Below are 26,396 nucleotides of genomic sequence, written 5' to 3'. Positions count from 1 at the left end.
GCTCAAGCATCATTGCATTATTACAGTTATTAAACGAGTTTCAAAGAACCAGTCTTTCCATTGCAAGACTGCCATAGGCAGGAGGACAGAAGGGATACTGTGTTACAGAAGGGAATGGTGTAGATACTGTTGCAAAAATAACCTTGCCTCAGTCAAGAAGGGCGTTTTAAAACTGTTATGTTGTCAAAGGCTTTCATGCCTGGAATCACTGGGTTGCTGCGAGTTTTCCGGGCTGTATGACCATGTTCCAGAAGCATTCTCTCCTGACATTTTGCCCAAATCTATGGCAGGCATTCTCAGAGGTTGTGAGGTCTGTTGGAAATGAGGCAGATAGGGTTTATATCTGTGAAATGTCCAGGGAGGGAGAAAGAACTCTTCTCTGTTGAAAACAACTGTGAATGTTACAATTGGCCAGCTTGATTAGCATTGAATAGCCTGGCATCTTCAAAGCCTGCCTGGGGAAATCCTTTGTTGGGAATCGTTCACTGGCCCTGATCGATTAATGTCTGGAATCCCTCAGTTTTCTGAATGTTGTTCTTTATTTACTGTGCCAAATTTAGAATTTTAAAATACTGGTAGCCAGATTTTGTTCATTTTCATGGTTTCTCCTGCAGAGGTGAGAGGATCCTTCTTGTCCTTTGCTGAATGAAGCATTTGTTGGATTTTCTTAATGGGCCTGTAAATAGTTTGTAGGTTGTAGGGATCCTCTCACCTATGCAGGAGTCTACCATACACCATGCAGCTGTGGACAGGTCTACATAGGGACCACCAAACGAAGCATTGCCCAGACACGAATCAAGGAACATGAAAGGCACTGCAGACTAACTCAACCAGAGACATCAGCCAGAGCAGAGCTGGCCACAGTGTATTATTGGAGAACACAGAAATGCTGGACCACTCTAACAACTACCATGTCAGACTACACAGAGAAGCCACTGAAATCCACAAGCATGTAGACAATTTCAACAGAAAGAAGGAAAACAGAAAAATGAACAAAATCTGACTACTAGTATTTTTAAAACTCTACAGCAAATAAAGAACAACACTCAGAAAACAGAAGAATTCCAGACATGAAACAATCAGGGCCAGCTAACACCTTCCAATAAAGGATTTCCCCAGGCAGAAAGCAGCTAGGCTTTCAAGCTGCAAGGCCATTTAATGCTAGTTAAGGTGATTATTTGCAACAGACAAGAGTTTCTTCTCCCACACTTGAACTTCCACAGCTATATAACCCCCACTTGCCTAGTTTCCAACAGACCTCACAACCTCTGAGGATGCCTGCCATAAATGTGGGTGAAACATCAGGAGAGAATGCTTCTGGAACATGGTCATACAGCCCGGAACCCTGTTATGTGTTTGGTTATTTATTTGGGGTGGAATATGAAGTCGGAAGAGCCCTATACAGAGAAACCCGAAAATTAAACTACAACATTTTGCTTCTTTATTAATGGGAAAAGTCTCACTATATTAAAAGGAGACAACAACTCCCATGATGCACTGTGCCCTCTTCTATTGGAGGCTATGGAACTACAGCCGCGCCTCTTGCTACTTGTAGTCCACTGTTTTCTCCTTAGGCTAGTAGTTAGTTTACTCGGCTCTGTCACGAAAGTGTCCAATCATGTTTCAGGAGGGGCGGGCTAAATGTAGGGAATGCTAATTGGTCCCTGCAACTGCCACTCCGGGGTGGCTGTTGACTATAGCAACGAAGGACGCCTGCTATTGAGGCAACTGTAAATTAAGGAAGGAAAGCGAGGAAGAGAGAAAACTCCATTTGCAAAACAGGTAAGGCTTTTATACCTGGAGAGAGAGAGAGAGAGAGATAGTACGACTTTGCATTGAAAGTTTCCCATGGAGTTGTGAGATAGTTGGAAAACGTACAGAAAGCTGTGCAAAATTATGCACCTACACTGTAGAATTAATGCAGTTCGACACCCCTTTAACTGCCATGCCTCAGTGCTATGGGGTCTTGCAAGCTGTAGTTTAGTGAGGCACCAGAGAGAAATAAAGACCTTGCAAAACTACAGCTCCCATGATTCCACAGCATTGAGGCATGGCAGTTAAAGTGGTGTCAAAACTGCATTGGTTCTATGGTGTAGACTAGATACACCCTAAAATGAAGATGTGTGTCCTAATCTGTTACATTCTCTCACTCGGGCCTTGACAAGCCACTTTTAACATTACTGCGCAATTGTTATTTCCTTCTCTTGCACCCATTGCTTTGATAGCAGACTAATGGCTTCTTTTCCCTCTGAGCTATGCTAAGTAAAGACATCAAGACTTCATCCCATTGAACATGTCAAGTGTTTGGAAGAGTGGGTTTACCATACAGCTCAGGCATACTCCATTTTGAAATTTTCCTACCTCCATCACACATTAGCAAACTCTCCATTTTATTCAGGAGTTCTCTCTTGATTTGCCATCACATTGTAGAGAGTGGTTCCCGCCCACTGTCCCTCCCGTTTTCTTTGTGAAAAGAAACACCTCCTCTCCTGAACTATCATTTTTGTTTCTGGAATATAAATGCAATTCCCGAATTGGTTCTATCATAAACACACGAGGAAAGTGTATCAAACTGCAAAAACCTTGTCTTTGCAGGAGGGACATCCTGCTGTAGCACATTTTGCTCTAGTTTCTCAATGATTGAATACATATTCTATTGCTCTTTCAGATTTTTTGCACTACAAAAAAGGTATGTGCAGGGTGCATAGGAATTGGTTTGTGTTTTTTTTTCCAAAATATAGTCCAGCTCCCCCACCGCCCCCCAACAGTCTGAGGAACTGTGAACCGGCCCTCTTCTTAAAAAATGTGAGGACCTCTGCTCTAGTTCTTGTAATATGCTGCCCTCCAGATTATTTTGTCTACTTCTCCCACCACCATAATCCTGGGGTTTATGGAACTTCTAATCAAAAATAATATAGAAGACGTTAACTACCCCATTGTGTGCATTGAAGGCCAAATGAGATTTGGCTACTTTGGTTTGAGTAGCAAATGTTTTTATACAGGCATGTTTTATATAGAGCAAGACAGTCTCAAGATATTTTGTTGTCTGAAGTGGAGCAGCAAACAGTCCCTTTTCCTTTGTAGCAAGGTGCATGGTATCCATGGCCAATTTTGGTTCTAGAAGCAGAAAATATTGCAAGATCTTCTTCCCCAACCCCCAACTACAAAATAAAATACTGGCAAAGTCAATAAGTAATAATATTTTGCCATTTCATGTTACCAAAGATCAGCTGCCAGATATAACCACCTTTAGTGAGGCCTCTGTTGTTGTTGTGTACCTTCAAGTGGTGACCGTAAAGTGAACCTATCACGGGGTTTTCTTTGCGAAATTGTTCAGAGTGAGTTTGCCTTTGCCTTCCCCTGAGGCATATAGCTGGAATATTTCCAAGACAGTGAAGTCTTTCTCAGGACAGTAATTTTAAAATAAGACAGAACTGAGGATCATATGACTTTACATGCATTGGAGTTCAATTTTCATCTATCAACTTTAGTCCCTTCCACACAGCTGTATAAAATTCACATTGAACTGGATTATATGGCACTGTGGACTGAGATAACCCAGTTCAAAGTAAATAATGTGGATTAACTGCCTTGATATTCTGGGTTATATGGCTGTGTGGAAGGGCCCTTAGCCAGTGTTGGTGACAAGGGTAGTCTGGGAACAATGGAAAAGCCACAAATTCCCCAACCTGGGACAGGAAGGACTGCTTAGGATCTTATTCATGCAAGATGCAACTTTTTTTTCTGCCATTAATCCGTGTCATCTTGTCACAGAAGGACTTTGGCTGGATCTACACTGCCCCTATATTCCAGAATCTGATCCCAGATTATCTGATTGTCCCAGATTATCTTGCAGTGTAGACTAATATAATCCAGTTAATCTGGGATCAGATCCTGGGATATAGGGCAGTGTAGATCCAGCCTAGGTGAGGATAAGGAAGAACTAGAATCACCAAGAATAATGGGAGGCAACTAGGGATAGTGATAGAAGATCTGGAGAGAGCATTTGTCAGAATTCAAGACTCACTGATTCTTTGGTAGAAATGGAAGGATGAAGGGATCACAAGATCATTCATCATCTTCATAGATGAATATTACATAAAATTACACACAATGTGTTGTGTTTCTTTCCATCACATTTGACTGGCAATATCTGAAGAGCCAGTTCAATCCTACAAGAAAATGGGAATCAGAAGATATTCGTAATACTAAATCATAGGCAGTGGTTTCCAATTTTTGGTCCTCCAGGTATTTTGGACTTCGGCTCTCAGAAATCCTGACAGTTGGACATGCTGTCTGGGGCTTCTGGGAGTTGAAATCCAAAAACCTGGAGAACTAAATATTGGGAAACATTGTTATGAGAGGTGCCTTGCTTGCCAATGCCTTCTAGGGCCCTTTCAGTCTTAGACATCACTATAAAACTACGGGGTTGGACAATTCAGAATAATTGTTACATGTATTTTTGTCTTTTTGTGTTACATGTATTTTTGTCTTTTTCAATGGCATCATTTTTCATCCATGGTGTAGACATCAATTGTAAAACTAGTGAATTTCAAAGCAAAAACCTTTTGGTGTACAAAATGTAAAATGCCACATGAACATTTTAACCAGTCCAACTGTGGCTCAAAATTGCTGCCAGGCAGACTTAGAGAAAAAGGTGGACTTCTTGGGAGTTGCCCACACAACCACCAAGCAAAATGGTTTTCCCACAAGACCAAAGGGTAAGTGTCCCCATGTCTCTTTCCAAGAAGGTTCCAGGGCACCAGAGACCTCATCCATCACATCAGATTACTGCCTCACTGATCTCCCATCCCATTTACTAGTCTGCATTCTTTGGCATGGAGAGCACTACAGGCATGTCCATGAGAAAGGAGCCCCTGCTTCAGGTCTTTTCTTGGCCTGCAAGAAGTCAAGGAGGGAAGTGCTAACAGAGTTTCTTCTTGAGATCCTTCATGCACAGCTAGGAAATCCTCTTATTGATCCCCAAATCACCAGACATTATCCTTCAGGCCAGCCTACACTAACCCATAGTCTCCAGTCATATAGGATGGCATCTATTTTTTTTCACCAAGGACCAAATCAACTTACAGCAGTCCTGATGAATTTCAGCCTCTAGCTGGTTTTCTCAGAAGAATTGGTTGGGACAGATTTCTTATGCCTGCAACATCATGATAGACCTATTAAAAGAAATATGGTATCGTTCATTGTAGTTATATGCATTCTATTGTACTTACATGCCGTGCATTCTCTTTCTGTCATGATATATTGAAGGGATTATTTTTGGACTGTTGTGTGCCTTCAAGTCGTTTCTGACTTATGGTGATCTTGGGGCAATGGTTTTCAACCTGTTTGTCCCTGGGTGTTTTGGCCTACAACTCCCAGAAATCCCAGCCAGTTTACCAGCTGTTAGGATTCCTGGGAGTTGAAGGCCAAAGCATCTGGGAACCCACAGGTTGAAAATCACTGCCTTAGGGCAAAACTATCACAAATTGGCAAGATTGTTTGGAGGTGGTTTGCCATTGATTTCCACACACACACACAACCATTGTTATTATGATTATGTATTTATTTATTTTATTTACAACATTTATACCCCGCCCTTCTCACCCGAGGGGATACCCGAGGGTACCAAATTAATTTTCATTTAGGGTTGTTGTGAGTTTTCTGGGCTATATGGCCATGTTCCAGAAGAATTCTCTCCTGATGTTTCAAAATGTCACGGGTATACTCTTGATAGAGATAGATAGAGCATGTTCCTCCCTTCTTACAACAGTTTCATTGATTTCCAGTCTATTTGGGGAATAATTACAGTTTTCAGATAGGCAGCCGTGTTAGTTTGAGTATACATATCCCCTAACATTTTACAAATGAAAACTGGGATATGGGTGCCCAAGCAGCATCCGAGCAAGGTCAGGATGGCAATTAATGAGGAATATCATACAAGATGGAAAAGCTGCAGCGATTTGCTTCTGCCTAAACCTACTGGGCCCCCTTCTACACAATCATATAAAATCCAGATTATCTGCTTTGAACTGGATTATATGGCAGTGTAAACTCATATAATCCAGTTCAAAGCAGATCATGCAGATTATCTGATGTGATAAACTGGATTATATGGCAGTGTAGAAGGGGTCTAGGAAAGGCATGATTAATACAAAATACTTCTGCAATTTGAAGCTGCACAGTGTGGTGGAGAGAGAAATGGGACATTATAAAAGCAGCTGAAAAGTGGAAGATAAACTGGAACTGTCTGTAACCAGGACAAATCCTGCTTTTGGGGTTAAGTACATTAAAAAAACATGTTTTACACTTGTGTATTTTGATGATGCAGTTATTTTGCCTCAAATAAATCACAATCTTTAATGGGTACTGTACTGAAACATGACATTTAAATTGTTCAATTTGGTCGCCAGTTAATCATTCTTCTTCTTGGTACAGCAGAATTCACATCTTTACTGATAACTAATTAACTTTGCCCCCTTCATCACTTAGCAACATAAGAGTTTGGTTTTTTGACCACTAAATATTTCAGCCCATTAGATAATTAGAACTCATTGCTCTTGCACTGCAGTTTTGCTAATGCAAGACAAATTTAGCATTATTTTATGCTTCTGGAGTTATAGGTTAGTTAAAACACATGAATGAACTTACCCTGGCTTTAGCAAATGGTGCGTGGAATAGCTACCTTTCATTCAAATGATGATATAATATAAATTGTTTGTATTTGTTATAAATGGTAACTGTGAGGACTGGCCCTTTCTATTCCATATGGAGAATTCAGTAGAGCCAATGGTAAAACTCAAACAGTTTAAAACCAATGTACACATTTTCATCTTTTCAAGGCATTCACTTGTGGCATTTTTTTTTCTGTCTTGAAATCACATGTGGACCAGATGTGGATTAGAAAATGACTGTTGTTGATGCACTTGGAGACCATGAGATGGCTAAAAATGTGACTAGAGATACCTCATCGTGATGTATTTGTTGCCCCACAATTTCTTGTCTCCTTGTATTACAGCATCTGTTAAGTGGCACCTTGCCTCATGAGAACAGAGGCTGGATCTTCACTGCCATATAAAATCCAGATTATCTACTTTAGACAGGATTATATGGCAGTGTAGACTCAGGCCCCTTCTACACTGCCATATAATCCAGATTATCAAAGACAATAATCCACATTATATGTTTTGATCTCGATTATCTGAGTGTCCTTTCAGACTGACCCTATATCCCAGGATATGATGCCAGGTTTTCTGCTTTAAATGGGATTGTGTGAATACCCACTGCCTGATAATCAGAAAACCTGGGATTAGATCCTAGGATATAGGGCCTGTCTGGAAGGGCCCTGAGTCTGCACTGCCAGATAATTCAGTTCAAATCAGATAACCTGGATTTTATATGGCAATGAAGAAAGGGCCTCATATAATTATAATCTGGTAATGTGAATTATTTGCTTTGATAATCTGGATAATATGGCAGTGTAAATGGGGCCAGAATTAGTTGTTTTCATTGGTTCCCATCTTTAAAGCAAGCATGGAAGTTGTACAGTCCTCCTAATGTTATTTGACTAAAATACCCAGCAAACAAATTCAGTGAAGAGGAATGCTGGGAGATACAATTCAGTACATCTGGAGGGCTTCACAATTCCCACCTTTCTTTGATGCATAGATAACAAATCAATTAGTTAGTCTTAAATAGACTAGACCAGGGGTCCCCAAACTTTTTAAACAGGGGGCCAGTTCACAATCCTTCGGACCATTGGAGGGCCGGACTATGGTTGGCCACCGAGCAATAATAATAATAATAATAATAATAATAATAATAATAAACAACAAGAATAAAAAGAGGGTTGGCAGAGACCCTTTGGGCCATTGAGTCCAATCCCCTTCTGCCTTTGTGCACCAAAAGCACAAGCACAGCACCCCTGACAGATGGCCACCCAGCTTCAATGTTAATAATAATAATAATAATAATAATAATAATAATAATAATAAAAGGGTTGGAAGAGACCCCTTGGGCCATTTAGTCCAACCCCTTTCTGCCTTTGTGCACCAAAAGCACAAGCAAAGCATCCCTGACAGATGGCCACCCAGCCTCAATGTTAATAATAATAATAATAATAATAATAATAATAATAATAATAATAATACAGGGTTTTGGAACACAATACTCCTGACCTCACAATCATGTTAAAAAACAAAGTATAGATTGTCGATGTTGCAATCCCAGGTGACAGCAGGATTGAGGAGAAACAACTGGAAAAGCTGACATGATATGAGGATTTAAATATCGAATTACGAAGACTCTGGCACAGGCCAGTCAAGGTGGTCCCAGTGGTGATCGGCACACTGGGTGCAGTGCCTAAAGGCCTTGGCCTGCAGTTGAACACAATCGGTGCTGACAAAATTACCATCTGCCAGCTGCAGAAGGCCACCTTACGGGGATCTGCCCTCATTATTCGCCGATACATCACACAGTCCTAGACACTTGGGAAGTGTCCGACGTGTGATCCAATTCAACAGCCAGCAGAGTGTCTGCTGTGGACTCATCTTGTTGTGTTTGTAATAATAATAATAATAATAATAATGGGAGAAGAGACCTCTTGGGTCATTTAGCCCAACCCCCTTCTGCCCTTGTGCCATGGGGGCCGGATAAATGGCTTCGATGGGCCGCATCCGGCCCCCGGGCCTTAGTTTGGGAACCCCTGGACTAGACCCACTAAATCACAAGATTTATAAAGTGTTGACATGATTTCATAATTGATTCAAGAGGTCTATTCAAGATTGGTCTAGTAGTCAGATATAAGCCTCTCCTACACTGCCATGGAATCCAGATTATCAAAGCAGATAATCCACATTATCTACCTTGAAGTGGATTATATGAGTCTACACTGCCATATAATCCACTTCAGAGCAGATAATCTGGATTTTATACAGCTGTGTAGAATGGGCCATAGACCCCCCCTTCTCAATTTCATAGAAAAAAAATGGGGCAGCAATCAAAATGGGCAAAAATTATTAATGAGGAACAGCATGCAAATTAAGAAAGGCTGCAGCAGTTTGCTCTTGCCTGAGCGTACTGAGGCCCCTTCCACACAGCTGTATAAAATCCACATTAAACTGGATTATATGGCAGTGTGGACTGAGATAACCCAGTTCAAAGCAGATATTATGGATTATCTGCTTTGATATTCTTGGTTACATGGCTGTGTGGAAGGACCCTGAGGCCCCTTCTACACTGCCATATAAAATGCAGATTATCTGCTTTGAACTGGATTATATGGCAGTGTAGACTCAGATATTCTAGTTCAAAGCAAATAATGTGGATTTTCTGCTATGATAATCTGGATTATATGACATTGTAGAAGGGGCCTCAGGCCCCTTCCACACAGTTGTATGAAATCCACATTAAACTGGATGATATGTCAGTGTGGACTCAGATAACCCAGTTCAAAGCAGATATTGTGGATTATGTGCCTTGATATTCTGGGTTATATGGCTGTGTGGAAGGGCCCTTTGTTTGCACCAACTGAAATAAACCAATAAAAAGCAGCTGAGAAAGTGTGTTAATTGAGAGTGTCCATGACAAATCAAGACAGTTGTACTGCATGATATAGCCTTAATATTTTAATGTTATTTCCCTTGCATTAATGCTTACTGAATTAATTAAAAGAAGTCAAATAAGCAACTCATGGGCTGTTCTTAGAAAGGGGAAATGAGTAAATGAAAGGGTGGTGACTGGTGAGGACTAGGAAATGACTAACAGACTGATTTCAAACTTGGCTTATTTAGAATTAAATGAGATTTTAAGGTAAGCAGATTTAATATCTTGCTAGAGACAAACCATGAAGTTAAGGGGAGGGGGTGTTAAATGAAGAATGTAGAATTGTATTAATAGTACAACTCACAACCTTTAATTTTGAACTGAAAGCATCAAAACCCTCCATCCTGCACAACCACGCATATAATTTGCAACCGCTGTGTTAATTCAGCTTTTAAGTAGTGGTGAAAGTGCAATACCCAAGTAGGACAAATGTGCCTAAAGATGGAAAAAGCTCTGCCCTGTCTTTTTATCAGGAAAGATTGTATTTTTCCTGATAAACAGTACTACAATTGACTGCAATAATTTACCATGGATTAAGTTGATTTCTATTGATGCATTTTGAAAAAAAAAATCGCACTGAGTCCAATTGCTGTTATCTAGTACCCTGCACTGATTCTGCACTCTTCAGAATTTTACATGAAGTTAAGAATGAAAGAATGAAGTTATTGGTGGTGGGAGGATTTACTTACTTAGACGATCCCTTGTAGCCCGAGGATGATGGTCTTACAGTTGTGGGGTCTTGGGGGTGGGTCCGTAGGTGGCTAAAGAGACCTATTCTTGACCCGCATGTTCTCCTGCAGTGAGGACATCGGTTTCCGGGTGGAAGGCGGTCCCGGTCAGGGTTGGCTTGACAGGCCTTTCTCTTGGCACGTTTCTCCCTTAAGCCCTCCATTCGTGCCTCTTCGAACTCCGAAGCACTGCTTGTCACAGTTGACCACCAATTAGAGCGCTCAAGGGCCAGGGCTTCCCAGCTCTCAGTGTCTATGCCACAGTTTTTAAGGTTGGCTTTAAGCCCATCTTTACATCTCTTTTCTTGCCCACCAACATTACGTTTCCCATTCTTGAGTTGGGAGTAGAGTAACTGCTTTGGGAGACAGTGACCCGGCATTCGGACAACATGACCAGTCCAGCGGAGTTGATGGCATAGGAGCATCGCCTCAATGCTGGTGGTCTTTGTTTCTTCCAGCACGCTGACATTTGTCCGCCTGTCTTCCCAAGAGATTTGCAGGATTTTTCTAAGGCAACGCTGATGGAAATGATCCAGGAGTTGAGTGTGACATCTGTAGACCGTCCATGTTTTGCAGGCGTACAGCAGGGTTGGGAGGACAATGGCTTTATACACAAGCACCTTGGTCTCTCTACGGATGTCCAGATGATCAAACACTCTCTGCTTCATTCGGAAAAATGCTGCACTCGCAGAGCTCAAGCAGTGTTGTATTTCAGTGTCAATGTTGACTTTGTGGAGAGGTGGCTGCCAAGGTAGCGGAAATGGTCAACGTTTTCTAATGTTACACCATTAAGCTGTATTTCTGGCATTGCAGAGGGGTTAGCTGGTGCCTGTTGGAAGAGCACTTTGGTTTTCTCGATGTTCAATGAGAGGCCGAGCTTCTCGTATGCTTCTGCAAAGGTGTTTAGAGTGGCTTGTAGGTCTTCTTCTGAATGTGCAGACTACATTGTCATCGGCATATTGGAGTTCTATAATAGATGTTGTGGTGACCTTGGTTTTAGCTTTCAGTCTGCTGAGGTTAGATAGCTTACCATCTGTCCGATACATGATTTCCACTCCAGTGGGGAGCTTTCCATCAACAAGGTGAAGTATCATAGCGAGGAAGATGGAAAATAAGGTTGGGGCAATAACACATCCCTGCTTGACACCTGATTCCACCTTAAATGGGTCACTTTGGGAGGAATAGATACGGTAAAAGCAATCTGTTTAAGGAATCTTCTGCTTTAGTAAATTCCTCTCCTAAAAATAGCTTTATGATTAATCCTAGAAACCTCAGTGCTGCCTCCATTCATGTGACTCAAATAAATGGGCGATTTTACAGAAACAACCCATTTTTTCCATTTGGTGCTCCTTTCACCCAGTTCCTAACTTAACACTTTGGTGACACCACTTATTTCACATTCAGTTTGTGAACATTTTGCATCCCTTTCCATTCTTCCATATTCTGAACTCCAAGTGAGCATGGGCTCAAATCTCTTCCTGTGAAATTGGCTTTAGGATTTCAGATTGGTTGGATGCACATTATGTTTCTCCTTCTCTTGTGATCCACTTGTCTTAAGCACCATCGCTTTACGTTCTGGGAAACTTGAAAAATAAATCCAGGACTTATTCAGAGAACAAAACTGTACTTATGTGCTGTGATGTAAATCATTTCCACATGATGGTGCTGGAGTTATTTTTTAAGGCTTCATTTTATTTCCATCTCTCACCCTGCAGTACTCCAAAGACCTTGGATTTCTTCCATTGATGCTTTCTGTAACTGAAGTTTTTAAAGTTTATAAAATTAATGTAATGAAAGTATTCCTCACTATATGTTGAAGCAATATGTCTTTATATTTCAGAGGCAGAGCAAGGACTCTTAATCAGAAATGAGAGCCAAATAAAACAAATCACTAGGTCTTCTTTGAAATTGCTAGCCTGGACTTTCTCCCATTGCCTTTCAGTCTGCTTCTGGCCTGAGAACTGGGCAGCTATGTCTTTTTTAATGCCTGGATGGCACCTGCATCTGCTGTTTCTCTCCTTCCTTATACTCTGTCCTTTCAGACCTTCAGTCTGGTTAGTTAAAGAAGGCAATGGATATGGCAGAATACCTGGAGAGAAGTCAGTAGACAGGAGAATTTATTTTCAGCTATTATTTACCGCTCATACTCTGCAATTCATGCATGTGCAGTTCACCAGCCTGGAGTATTATAGTTAGTTTTTGTAGACATTTACATACTATTGCCAATGTTTAATGAGTGAGGCACCACAGTTGTGATGAGGTGTGTCCTCGTTTCACATTTTTTCTGTGGGATATAGAGCTACCATAGTGTGTCAAACAGGCCTCCATGCTTTTGAAATCTGAAGAAGTGACCTAACAGTGGGAGGTTTTACAATTACTCTGTCTTGGTGTTGGGAAATACTGGAATTGTTGCATTCATAGGCATAGGATTGGTAGCTGACATTTATTGTACAAAGTTCCCTGCCTCATCCACATACTTACATCAGGGAGGGTTCGTTCATTTGTAAAGATCATGTGTTTTCCCACAACTTTTTTTTCTTATCATGCAAAATTTATTAAGGAGGGCAGTATAGAAGAGCTGTGCCGTCGCGCCTGGGGCTGTACTCTTAGTGAAAGAGGCATGGACGTGACATCTTTCCCCAGGGGATTGCTTCTTGCCCTCCTTTAGGGAAACTGGAACTCCCAAGGACCAAAACACTGTAGATAACTCAAAAACTGGGTTTATTGTTCACAAAGGGGGTAAAAGAAAATATACATTACAGTCTTTGATTGTTTAAGTCCGTGGAGCTTTTCCAGATCCCTCTTTCTCTGGCTGTGAATGCCGGAGAAAACTCAGCCTCAGTCCAATGACCTATATCTGAAGACAGAGTCTTCCTCTGTTGCCAAAGGACTGATGTGAAGGCGCTTGAGACTCCTCAACGTTGTTCAGGTTGGCCCTGAACATGAAGTGTGAGTCCCAAGGGTAAGAACCTCAGAATTGGTGCTGAGAGGTAACTTTTCAAGGGCTTTCCGAGCCAAGTCTCTCTCTCACGTCCATCTGGTAGAGAGCTTGCTGGTGGAATGAAAAGGAGGAAACACAGTCCTACTCCAGGAAGAGATGGAGCCAAACAGTTGAGCAGAATGAGGAATATAACAGGTGCAAACAACATTGATTGACAGACCAATCCAACTACATTTACAGGGTAAGGGCAAAATCAGGCATGATACAATTCAAATCTTGAAACTTATAGTTTGACATATAGATGGCGCCACTCGCGCCGTCACAAGAGCTATAAAATATCCTTTGGCTGATAGTGCCAGGAGGTCTCTGTTTGAAAGAAACTGCATGTAAGGAAAAAGGTGTAAAATTAAGGGGTTGTCAGGAAATGCAAGCTGTGGGTTTTTTAATCAGGACCTTTTCATAGTTGTGTGTACATCTTTAAAAGGTTGTGTTGAAGGCATCAATCCAGTCTTTGTTGTTTAATAATAGTCATTAAGAGCTTTTCCTCCATCCTCTCCTTCCTCTTTCAGGTTTAGCCATTTTGTGTGTCACAATAAACCATGGTTTCTGTTTCCTTCATAAGGTACAAATTGCACAACACAATGAAATAAATGTTGACTAGTATACCCCCACCTCTGATTAGTCTGTTACTTGCTTTTCTTCTGATGCTTATATCAGGAGCGAATCTGGGGAAAGAGTCAACAACAAGATTGGTTGCAGGTTTTGATTGGTTGCATGGTTTAAACAAACCACAGTTCGTGATCTATCGCAAACTATGGGGGGGGGGTAGCAGTACTCACTGCACAAGAAAATAGAATAGAGCAAAGTATACATTTGCTTGTTGTGACATGTCACTTATTGTGACATGGTACCACAGTCATGAATATTTTCAAAAGAAGAAGTTGGTAATGCATATAATATTCTACTCATTCGTTGTTTTTGTTTAGTAAAAGACAATAAGATTCTCCATACTCCTCTTTCTTCCTCACATTATTGCTTCTTCCATTCGTTCACTTCAAAAACTTAGACAAGGGAGGAACTGCAGAAGTTACCCAAGTTGGGGCTGTGAATTAATTAATTAATTAAAACATATTTCCCAAAGGTATCTGCCTCTGGATATTTGCAGAATTGCAAAAGGACTCTTTAATAATCTAGGAGCTATTCTCAATTCAAGGAATATTATAAATGTGTATCCTTGATATGCTTGCGAGGATTTGCAGAATATAAAGTAACTCCTTGGAGCATGAAAATGATTTGCGCCAACAAAGTTGTACCAAACGTAGGCACCAATAATTGGTCATAGTAAGAGTGAGATAAAGGATATCTTATTATCTCCTATTAGAACCAGTTGTATCCAAACTCTGTTATGATACAGATGATTGATGAAAAGCTTGGGTTTATGCTTGCATGTTGTTGTCTATTTTCCAGATTTTAAAAAATGGATAAAATTCCAGAAGCTACTGAACCTGAACCTGATGCCTCACCTAATGCTGATACAGAAAAGAAAGGTAAAGGTAAAGGTAAAGGTAAAGGCACATCCAAGGCTAAACGAAGTCCAAAAGCATCACCAAAAGCTTCTCCGAAAGCATCACCAAAAGCTTCACCGAAAACATCACCAAAAACATCACCAAAAACATCACCAAAAACAGCACGTAAAGGGACACCCAAACGGAAGCAAAAATCTGCTGGTGAGTATCAGACTGTGTAGAGGAAGGGAGGGGAACAGCTTGAATGCAGAGGAAAAATGATGATATTCAAGCAGTGGTTTTCTTAGTGAAGTTTCTTTATATTTTATTGCAGATTCTTAGTGATTGTACTAGCAGGACTTTAAAAACCTTTTCCTTTCACTTTTCTGGAGAAATTTCTATGTGGACCTGGATATATAGTTATATAAAATAGGTATACAAAACAAACATGTACTGATAATAAATCATAAAGAAAATTATTTTAAAACAATTCTCTGGTATACTTATACCATTTATTACAGATAAAAGCCAACTGGCATACTAATGAGATGTGTGTATTTGTTTATGTTCACATAAATAATTAAATCTTGGCTGAATATTTTGTACTGCATGGCATAGAGCATCTTCAACATTTTTCATACCATGCTGGCATCCAGCCCCAAGTGGCAGAATATACATTGTTGGCTCTCCTTTTTTCTCTGTATTTAGGAACCACAATGGGGTGTTTGGTGAGTCCTTACCTCCGACTTGAAAGAACCCGAGTTGCACAGTGAGCCATGTACCTGAAATAGACCCATATCTACTTTCCTCTTGTTCTCATAATGGTCTCATAGAATCACCGAATCACAGAGTTGGAGGAGACCCTAAGGGCCATCCAGTCCAACCCCCTCCTGTCAAGCAGGAACACCCAGTCAAGGCCCTCCTAATAGACTGCCATTCAATCTCTGTTTAAAAGCCTCCAGAGAAAGAGATATTCAAAGCAGCATATTTCACTGTCAAATAGCTTATACCATCAGAAGATGGCTTTGCAGCTGAGGTTCCTTCGCACCTGCTCAGTCTCTGTCTTCTAGCCCATGTGAAGCTCCAGAGAAGAAGGGAGGAGGCAAGAATTTGCATGCTATCAGAGTTTATGGTAAGGAAAATGGGGAGGGGAAAAGTGAAAGGGAGGCAAGAGGGAAAGAGAGAGAGTGAGAGAAAGAAGGACTGAAAAAAATGTCTACATTTGCTAACTAGCTGGAAAGATGACTGTTTAACCCACTCTCCCACTTGCTTTCCTGTTTCTGGGTCTTCTTTACAAAAGGTAAACAGTGGGGAAGGCATTGGTTGCAATCGCCATGTTTTTTATTTATCGTGTCAGAAGTGAACAGAGGGTACAGTTGTAATGTATTTAAAAACACAAGCAAACTTTAAAAACTTGGCATTATACTAAATGTCCTTTGACCAGTAGCTGGCCACTTGAAGTGCCTCTGGTGTTGCTATAAGAAGGCCCTCCATTGTGCATGTGGCAGGGCTCAGACTGCATTGTAATAGGTGGTCTGTGGTTTGCAATTCCCCACACTCGCATGTTGTGGACTCCACTTTGAGGCCCAATTTCTTAAGGTTGGCTCTACATCTCGTGGTGCCAGAGCACAGTCTGTTCAGTGCCTTTCAAGTCGCCCAGTCTTCTGTGTGCCCAGGAGGGAGTCTCTCATTCGGTATCAGCCATGGCTTGAGGTTCTGGGTTTTAGCCTGCCACTTTTTCACTCTCGCTTGCTGAGGTGTTCCTGCAAGTATCTCTATAGCTTAGAAAACGATTTCTTGATTTAAGATTTCTTGACAAGTGGAGTGCCGCAGGGCTCCGTCCTGGGCCCGGTTCTGTTCAACATCTTTATTAACAACTTAGACGAAGGGTTAGAAGGCACGGTCATCAAGTTTGCAGATGACACCAAACTGGGAGGGATAGCTAACACTCCAGAAGCCTGGAGCAGAATTCAAAACGATCTTGGCAGACTAGACAGATGGTCCGAAACTAACAAAATGAAGTTCAACAGGGACAAATGCAAGATACTTCACTTCGGCAGAAAAAATGGAAATCAAAGATACAAAATGGGGGACGCCTGGCTTGACAGCAGTGTGTGCGAAAAAGACCTTGGAGTCCTCGTGGACAACAAGTTAAACATGAGCCAACAATGTGATGCGGCAGCTAAAAAAGCCAACAGGATTCTGGCCTGCATAAATAGGGGTATAGTGTCTAGATCCAGGGAAGTCATGCTCCCCCTCTATTCTGCCTTGGTCAGACCACACCTGGAATACTGTGTCCAATTTTGGGCACCGCAGTTGAAGGGAGATGTTGACAAGCTGGAAAGCATCCAGAGGAGGGTGACTAAAATGATTAAGGGTCTGGAGAACAAGCCCTATGAGGAGCGGCTTAAAGAGCTGGGCATGTTTAGCCTGCAAAAGAGAAGGCTGAGAGGAGACATGATAGCCATGTGAGGGGAAGTCATAGGGAGGAGGGAGCAAGCTTGTTTTCTGCTGCCCTGCCGACTAGGACACGGAACAATGGCTTCAAACTACAGGAAAGGAGATTCCACCTGAACATCAGGAAGAACTTCCTCACTGTGAGAGCTGTTCGACTGTGGAACTCTCTGCCCCGGACTGTGGTGGAGGCTCCTTCTTTGGAGGCTTTTAAGTAGAGGCTGGATGCCCATCTGTCGGGGGTGCTTTGAATGCGATTTCCTGCTTCTTAGCGGGGGGGGGGGGGGGTGTTGGACTGGTTGGCCCATGAGGTCTCTTCCAACTCTACTATTCTATGATTCTATGATTCTAAGTCGTTGACATGCTGACTGATAGCCCAACAGGGGATGGGCCGGAGATGTCACTGCCTTGGTCCTTTAATTATTGGCTGCTACTTCCTGACGGATGTCAGGTGGTGGATTACTGGCTAAACAGTATAATTTTTCTGTTGGTGTAGCGTGTAGACATCCTGTGATAATGTGGCATGTCTCATTAAGAGCCACATCCACTGTTTTAATGTGGTGATATGTATTCTACACTGGGCATGTGTATTCAGTAGCAGAGTAGCAGAAGACAAGGGCAGATGTCTTCACTGTGTCTGGTTGTGATCCCCAGGTTGTTCTGGTCAGCTTTTGTATGATAGTATTTCTAGCATCCACTTTTTACTTGATAGTCAAGCAGTGCTTTTTGAAAGTCAGAGCACGGTCCAGGGTAACTCCCAAGTATTTTGGTGTGCTGCAGCGCTTCAGTGGGATTCCTTCCCAGGCAATCCTCAGAGCTCAAGATGCTTGTCTGTTCTTAAGGTGAAAAACACATGTCTGTGTTTTAGATGGATTAGAAATCAGCTGTTTTTTTCTGTAATAGACAGTAAAATCACCTAAAGCTTCAGAGAGCTTCTGTTCAACCATTTCAAAGCTCCCTGCTTGGGCAGTGATAGCACAATTGTCAGCATAGACTTGAGTATTCAACCAAACCCCCAGATAAAGTTATTGGACCCCAAATGGCATTGCGACCCCTGCTTTAAAAAGATTTGGGGGGGGGGACCGGGGAGGGTCATCTTCTTATTGTTCCCATGGATTTCATCCACAGAGTTCAAGGGACGTCTTTCCATTTGTTGTTCTCAAAAGTCTAGCTATTTGGGTAGACTAGTTACAATTATTTTGCAAATTCAAACTATAATTGCCAGCATTGTAATATTAATTTCTGCTTTGGGCACATTGACAATACTGTGTGTCTAGTTCCCATTCCTCTGTCTGAAAAAGGGTGGCTGTGAACACTGCAGTCTAAATCAGCAAAGTACTAGAGCACTATCTGTATAAGGAGGGGCTGAAGTGTCTGGACATTTTCCTTTAATTGGGAGAAAACAGAAACTCTTAGAAGGTGGACAGATTTTGTAATTATGAACAGAAAGGGGATTTCCAACCCAACCCACCCCATGTCATAATACTAGGATGAAACCAGGTAACAGAAGAAAATGATATTTTACAGCATGGATTTTTCTACTGTTTGGCAAGAAGGTGGCCTCTACATTTTAAAATGTAGATGGTGAAAGAGCTTTCAAAAATGTCTTTCAGCAAATCATGAAGATAATTCTTTCAAAAGCTACTATCTGGATGGCTCAGAGGTGGCATGATGATAACCCCATTCCTCCACCTCCTTCTGCTATCATTGTCCATTTCTAAATTGATTAAAATGTCCTGCACACAGAGCAGTACTATACTTGGAAGTAATACTGTATCGTAAGTTACAGTTACAACAAGTAATTTCTAGTTGTTTTCAAGAATTGCCTTTCATGAGATTGTTAAGAAGCATCTTCTCAATATTTTCTTTCCAAGATTTATGGTGTTCTCTTATCAATCCTAACTTTAATTTCTCTCAAAAAGTTATAAGTAATAGAATAGTAATGAGCTGCTCAATAATTACTTTAATGAGGATCAAAGTACTTTTAAACATTGCAACAAGCTATACAACAAGAGTTTGTTTTTCAAATTACAATTATTAACAGAGATGAACTGCCTTCTTTTTTTTAAAAAAAGTAGTTTTCAACAAGTGATATAGATTTTAAAATATGGCAGTCACTGTTCCCCATCTTTTAAAAGTATCTTTAAAAAATCGACACACAAAAAAGGATGTGTTAGTTGAGCCACTATTACTTGGTGTAATCTCTGAATTCCAGATGTTAAAAGAAGCAAAATGGGTGGGATTTATTGTTTCATGCCTTTGTAGTGGACTTCTCAAACCCAGAGGCATGTAACTGATTACTGCTGATGGTGCAGGACAGTATGACCATTGATCTGATGCTGCAAGACTTTTTTTCCATTCTTATATTGAGATCATTTTTTTTCTCATTTCAGCCAAAAAAGAAGATGAATCTGATCTGTCTATGGCAAGCATGGGTAAGTTTTATGAGGTACAACAGATTTTGAAGACTAATGTTCAGAATGCATGGAGGCCATCAGTAATGTGGAAGTGGGGAGGTGACATTTCTGTTCTCTAGCTGCAGGAGTAGCCTTCATAACTAATAACAAAGTTGCTAAAGCAGTGCTTGCATACAACCCAAAAATGATATAATGATCTCAATTTGAGTTCAAGGCAAGCCGTTTAACATCACAGTGATCCAAATGTACGCCCCAACCACAGCTGCAGAAGAAGCAGAATTAGATCAGTTCTATGAGGATCTGCAGCACCTACTGGATAATACACCTAAAAGAGACATTATTTTCATTATGGGAGATTGGAATTCTAAGGTGGGCAGTCATATGACAACCGGGATCACAGGCAAGCATGGTCTGGGACAACAAAATGAAGCAGGACGTAGGCTGATAGAATTTTGCCAGGAAAACTCAATGTGCATAACAAACACCCTTTTCCAACAACCTAAAAGACGGCTTTACACATGGACTTCACCAGATGGTCAACATCGAAATCAGATTGACTACATCCTTTGCAGCCAAAGGTGGCGGACATCCATCCAGTCGGTGAAAACAAGACCTGGAGCTGACTGTAGTTCAGATCACGAACTTCTTATTGCACAATTTAGAATCAAACTAAAGAAAATGGGGAAAAGACACAGACCAGTTAGATATGTTCTCACAAATATTCCTAGTGAATATGCAGTGGGGGAGAAGAATAGATTTCAGGGACTAGATTTAATAGAGTCACAGAAGAACTATTGACAGAAGTTCACAACATTGTTCAGAAGGCGGCAACAAAGTATGTCCCAAAGAAAAAGAAAACCAAGAAGGCAAGGTGGTTGTCTGCTGAGACACTGGAAGTAGCCCAAGAAAGAAGGAAGGTGAAAGGAGACAGTGATAGGGGGAGATATGCCCAATTAAATTCACAATTCCAGAGGTTAGCCAGGAGAAACAAGGAACTATTTTTGAACAAGCAATGCATGGAAGTGGAAGAAGACAATAGAATAGGAAGGACCAGAGACATCTTCCAGAAAATCAGAAACATCGGAGGTAAATTTCAGGCAAAAATGGGCATGATTAAAAACAAAGATGGCAGGGACCTAACAGAAGCTGAAGAAGAGTGTATAGGAAGGATAATAATATAGAGGATAGCTTTGATGGTGTGGTGAGTGAATTAGCACCAGACATCCTGAGGAGTGAGGTTGAATGGGCCTTAAGAAGCATTGCTAATAACAAGGCAGCAGGAGACGACGGGATCCCAGCTGAGTTGTTTAAAATCTTGAAAGATGATGCTGTCAAGGTGATGCATGCCATATGACAGCAAATATAGAAAACACAAGAATGGCCATCAGATTGGAAAAAAATCAATTTATATTCCCATACCCAAAAAGGGAAACGCTAAAGAATGCTCAAACTTCCGTACAGTGGCACTTATTTCCCATTCCAGTAAAATAATGCTCCAGATCCTGCAAGGCAGACTCCAGCAATACATGGAGCGAGAGTTGTCAGATGTCCAAGCTGGGTTTAGAAAAGGCAGAGGAACGAGAGACCAAATTGCCAATATCCGCTGGATAATGGAGGAAGCCAGGGAGTTTCAGAAAAACATCTATTTCTGCTTTATTGACTATTCTAAAGCCTTTGACTGTGTGGACCATAATAAACTGTGGCATTTTCTTGGTGGTATGGGGATACCAAGTCACTTTGTCTGTCTCCTGAGAAATCTGTATAAAGACCAAGTAGCCACAGTAAGAACAGACCACGGAACAACAGACTGGTTCAAGATTGAGAAAGGAGTGCGGCAGCGCTGCATACTTTCACCCTACCTATTCAACTTGTACACAGAACACATCACGAGACGTGCGAGGCTTGACGAATCCAAGGCCGGAGTTAAAATTGCTGGAAGAAACATTAACAACCTTAGGTATGTGGATAATACCACTCTGATGGCTGAAAGCGAGGAGGAGCTGAGGAGCCTTATCACCAGGGTGAAAAAAGAAAGTGCAAAAGCTGGGTTGCAGTTAAACATCAGGAAAACCAAGATCATGGCAACTACACCTATTGATAACTGGCAAATAGAAGGAGAAAACGTGGAGGCAGTGACAGAATTTATATTTCTAGGTGCAAAGATCACTTAAGATGCAGACTGCAGCCAGGAAATCAGAAGACGTTTACTTCTTGGGAGGAGAGCAATGGCCAACCTTGATAAAATAGTGAAGAGCAGAGACATCACACTGGCAGCGAAGGTCCGCATAGTCAAAGCAATGGTATTCCCCATAGTAACCTATGGCTGTGAGAGCTGGACCATAAGGAAGGCTGAGCGAAGGAAGATAGATGCTTTAGAACTTTGGTGCTGGAGGAAAATCCTGAGAGTGCCTTGGACCGCAAGAAGATCCAACCAGTCCATCCTTCAGGAAATAATGCCCGACTGCTCACTGGAGGGAAGGATACTAGGGGGAAAGATGAAGTATTTGGGCCACATCATGAGAAGACAGGAAAGCTTGGAAAAGGTCATGATGCTGGGGAAAACGGAAGGAAAAAGGAAGAGAGGCCGACCAAGGACAAGATGGGTGGACGGTATCCTTGAAGTGATTGGGTTGACCTTGAAGGAACTGGGGGCGGCGACGGCCAACAGGGAGCTCTGGCGTGGACTGGTCCATGAGGTCACGAAGAGTCGGAAACGACTATGTGACTGAGCAGCAGCAGCAGCAGCAGGAGGGGGGCATAGAATCAGTTAAACAAAATAATGCAGAAAATGTGATGGTTTGAGGACTCTGGGAGACCAGGATTTATATCCCAGCCCATTGGGCAACCCTGGGCAAGTTACATTTTTCCCTGTTGCTGCTCAATCACATAGTCGTTTCTGACTCTTTGTAATCTCATGGACCAGTCCACACCAGAGCTCACTGTCAGCCGTTGCTGCCCCCAGTTCCTTTTTACCAGCCATAGAAAAAGCCAATGTCAAACCTCCTCTGAGTAAATCTTGACATGAAAACTCTCTGATAATAAGGGAACATGGGAAATTATAATGAAAAAAGACAAAAAGTTAATAAGAATATTATACCAACAATTATTAAAATGGGCATCAGAAGAGGAATACATAAAAGAATGTATGATAAAATGGGCGAAAGATATAGGCCACAGTCTGAATTTGGAATATTGGGAAAAAATTTGGAAAAAAAATTAAAATATACGGCTGCAACTGATATCAAAGAAAACTGGTACAAGATGCAATACAGGTGGTACTATACTCCAGAAAAATTATCAAAATTTAATTTAAAAAAATCCAACATGTGTTGGAAATGTGGAAAAAAATTGGGACATTCTTTCATCAGTGATGGACCTGTGAGAAAATAAAAGAATTTTGGAAGATCGTACATGAAATGACACAAGAAATTGTAGGAATCAAATTCAAATTAGAACTGGAAATGTATTTACTAAGCTTCACGAACTCAATTTTTTTTTAAAAAAAGATAGAATATTTTTCTACATAAGCACAGCGGCAAGATTAACAGTAGCAAAGATCTGGAAAGGGAAAATACTCCCAACACCCGAGGAATGGATAATAATATTGGATATAGTACAAATGGACAAACTAACACAAAAAATAAGAGAGGGAAAAAATAAAACAGACTGGATAAATTTTACAAAATTTCTGATAAAAAGAAGAATGGACTTCATGATAGACCTGTCTATTATATAAAGGGGACCAAATGAAAAAAGACAAAGGGAAAACACAAATACATAGTCAACGAAAGGGATAACTCCGAAGCCAAGATGGGAAGTCAAACTGCACTTTTCCCCCTCCTCTTTTCCTGTTTTTGCCCCTATCTATTTCTATGATTTCTCTTTCTTTTGACAGTTCTCCACTTTCCTATTGATATATTGTTCCACCACTTTTGATGTATTACGTTTCACTACAAAATAATTTTTTTAAAAACCCTCTCTGATAATGTCACCATTAGTCTGACTCTAGTTGAAGGTACATAATGGCAATGATTACAAGCATTTTCATAGTAATGGTGGTGCGTGTAGCAAGTTCGATCATGTTTAGACTCTCTAATAATACATATGAGGACCTTTAGATTCTTTATTAGCACTTTACAATTCTGAGATAGAATACTGCTGTTTTATCTACAGAAATTGCTGTATTTTATTGTTTTTACCGGGGGGTACTGTGAATTTATAATGTTGTGTTAACTGTTTATTGTCTATGTTTTGTTTTGCACTTGTCGAATTTTGTATGTCACACCTTGAGTGTTCTGTGAGCCCCCCCCCCCCCCGAGTCCCTCTGGGAGATGGTGGTGGATGTAAATAATTTATTATTATTATTATTATTATTATTATTATTATTATTTGTGGTTATATTTTGCTTTAAAAGCAAACAAACTGCAAACAACATTGTAAATGCCTTCATCTCATGAAATTATTCTGGCCAGCAATCCGAGTGTGAGGAATCTCTCATTCCCTTTCAGAGTTCAATGAATAACTGCAGTGCAGCAGGTACAAAGAAAGGCCAGAAATGAAAAGAGCTTAAAGGATAAATGTAGGATTTATCAAATGTAACATATTACATGATAGATGTTTGCAGAGGGATTTAGATTCTTGGATGAGAGAGATTAAAATAGGATTTATTGTTTTGTCAGTTCTACAACAGGATTTTGAAGGAGTGGATATACCCTTGAAGCATGTATACCTAAGTTGATTAGTATTCTCTAATTTAAAATTAATTTGCCTCCATAAATAACCTCAAATATGTTCATCTGTAGTTCATTCTCTGGGAAACATCCAATCAGAACCCAACTGGAAACCATCACCCAGAGGACCTTTACAGTGGCCGCCCCAAGACTGTGGAATGGCCTGCTAGAAGAAGTCCGACAGCTGAATCAGCTGTCAGAAATTAAAACAGAATGAAAGATCTATCTCTTTAGCGATCCTGCCCAGTCAGTTTTCATCTATGAATTTGAACTTACATTGTATTGGTACAAATGATTTTGATGTGTTTTAAACTTACATCTATAGCTTTTATTATATATGTTTGAATGGTCTTACATTATCTATGTATTTTATTTCATCATCTTCATTACCAACACCACCATCATCATCATTATCAATGGTTGGCTCACCAACTAAAACACAGCAACAAGATAGCCTGTGTGTGTTGCATTCTGCATCTATTCAGCAGGATGTAAGACCAGCAAGGGTAACCATGGGCAAAGGTGGCTAAGCTTTCTGAACCTTTAATAGTTGGTTAGAAGACTGGATTTCAATCAATTTATTTTGTGAGCTACATCTCTTTCTCCACGCAAGTATTAAAGGTGCTCCAGAAACCTAGACTCAACACATAAAGGAGGTAATTCATGTGCTCATTACAAGCCACACAGGGTGCTTTGCAATTGAAAATGTGCTAAGTACCATTTATTTAGTTCTATACAACATCTGATCTAGCTGAAGGTTTCCCAAGGTAAAATCTTGTCAGTTTGCTCCAAAAAAGGGAGCGTGAACTTCTCACACCATGCTAGAAAGAGAAGGCAAATGGAGTAATAGAATATTGCTTTTTGGCAGCATGTGCATTTTTGGGAGTTGAGAACTTAAATAAAAGGAAAAGTATGAGGAAAAGTGGAATATGAGGCTTCCATGCACCTGAGGAAGTAAACTATAGATATTATGCTGTGGTTTCTTTTGCTCAGTTGGTCTCAAAGGTGCTACAAGTTCATTTTGCATATTAATATTCTAGTCTAGGGATCTCCAAAAGGCCACATGCAGCCTTCTAAGGTCATTTACCTACCCATTGTCCTAAACTTTAGACTTAGGGCTGCCCTGAAACGTCATGAAAGAACACAACAACAATTCTAATTACCTTGACTTTCTCATTGGCCAAAAGCTGGCTCACACTTCCCACTGAAATGATGGTAAGTTTATGTTGTTAAAATTGTTCTTCATTTTAAATATTGTATTATTCTATAAATATGATTTCACTGATTTTCTTTTTAAAAAACTATAGCCCAGCCCCCCAGCAGTCTGAGAAACCATGAACCAGCCCTTCTATTTAAAAGGTTTGAGGGCCCATGTTCTAATTCCATTCACATCACATAGCATTTTTCAGAGTTTTCTGGTTTTATGACTAATCTCTTATGCCTCCACACATCAGTGTGCTTGTACATCTTCCATACATGCCATTCTTTAGCTTGCCAAGAATTCCCTTTAGAATAATAATAATAATAATATCCCCCTCTGTAGGTGCCACCTTGTCGTGGGGGGGGGGGGGGCTTAACTGCTCCCAATGATGCTGAGAGCTGTGCTGGTGGTAGTGTATCTATCGGCAGGTCCAACCAAGCCAGAGAGGTCTCAGCTGAGGAGTGGAACTAAGAGCACCTAACCCATTAGCATTATGGAGAATCAAACCAAAATGAAGTCTATACTGGCTTGGTCGCCACCCAGGATAAAAAGGACCGCAGTGGATGCTGCTGATTCCTGACATCCATCGACAAGTGGGCTACGGAATCAAAATACAAATGAACAGTCACAGAAGCAGCAGAAATATACAATGCCAGAAAACCGCACAGTTATGAAATGCAATTACAAATCTGAACCTCAAAAGCGTGGCTACCAAAAAAGGATGCATCAACTGTGGAAACAGATAACAGATAACTCACAGATAACAGAATCCCGACTTGCTGACCAACGAAGATTCATAATCAGAAACAAAGTGTTC

General features: G+C 40.8%; 1 protein-coding gene across 1 annotated transcript in view; it reads left to right on the top strand.

Moving 5' to 3' along the window:
• The first annotated feature begins 1,631 nt into the window (after positions 1-1,631).
• The window catches only part of dnai3 (dynein axonemal intermediate chain 3), a 52,521-nt gene continuing 27,756 nt past the window's right edge, over positions 1,632-26,396 (top strand). Inside the window, exons 1-3 of the mRNA XM_003223068.4 lie at positions 1,632-1,782; positions 14,740-14,999; positions 19,625-19,666. Of these exons, the coding sequence (XP_003223116.1) occupies positions 14,750-14,999; positions 19,625-19,666 (292 nt within the window). The 5' untranslated portion in view covers positions 1,632-1,782; positions 14,740-14,749. The remainder of the gene's footprint in view (positions 1,783-14,739; positions 15,000-19,624; positions 19,667-26,396) is intronic.

This window comes from Anolis carolinensis, chromosome 4, assembly GCF_035594765.1.
Source record: "Anolis carolinensis isolate JA03-04 chromosome 4, rAnoCar3.1.pri, whole genome shotgun sequence".
Lineage (NCBI taxonomy): Eukaryota > Metazoa > Chordata > Lepidosauria > Squamata > Dactyloidae > Anolis > Anolis carolinensis.
The sequence above is the reverse complement of the archived record's forward strand: the minus strand, read 5'-3'. Positions and strand labels throughout refer to the sequence as shown.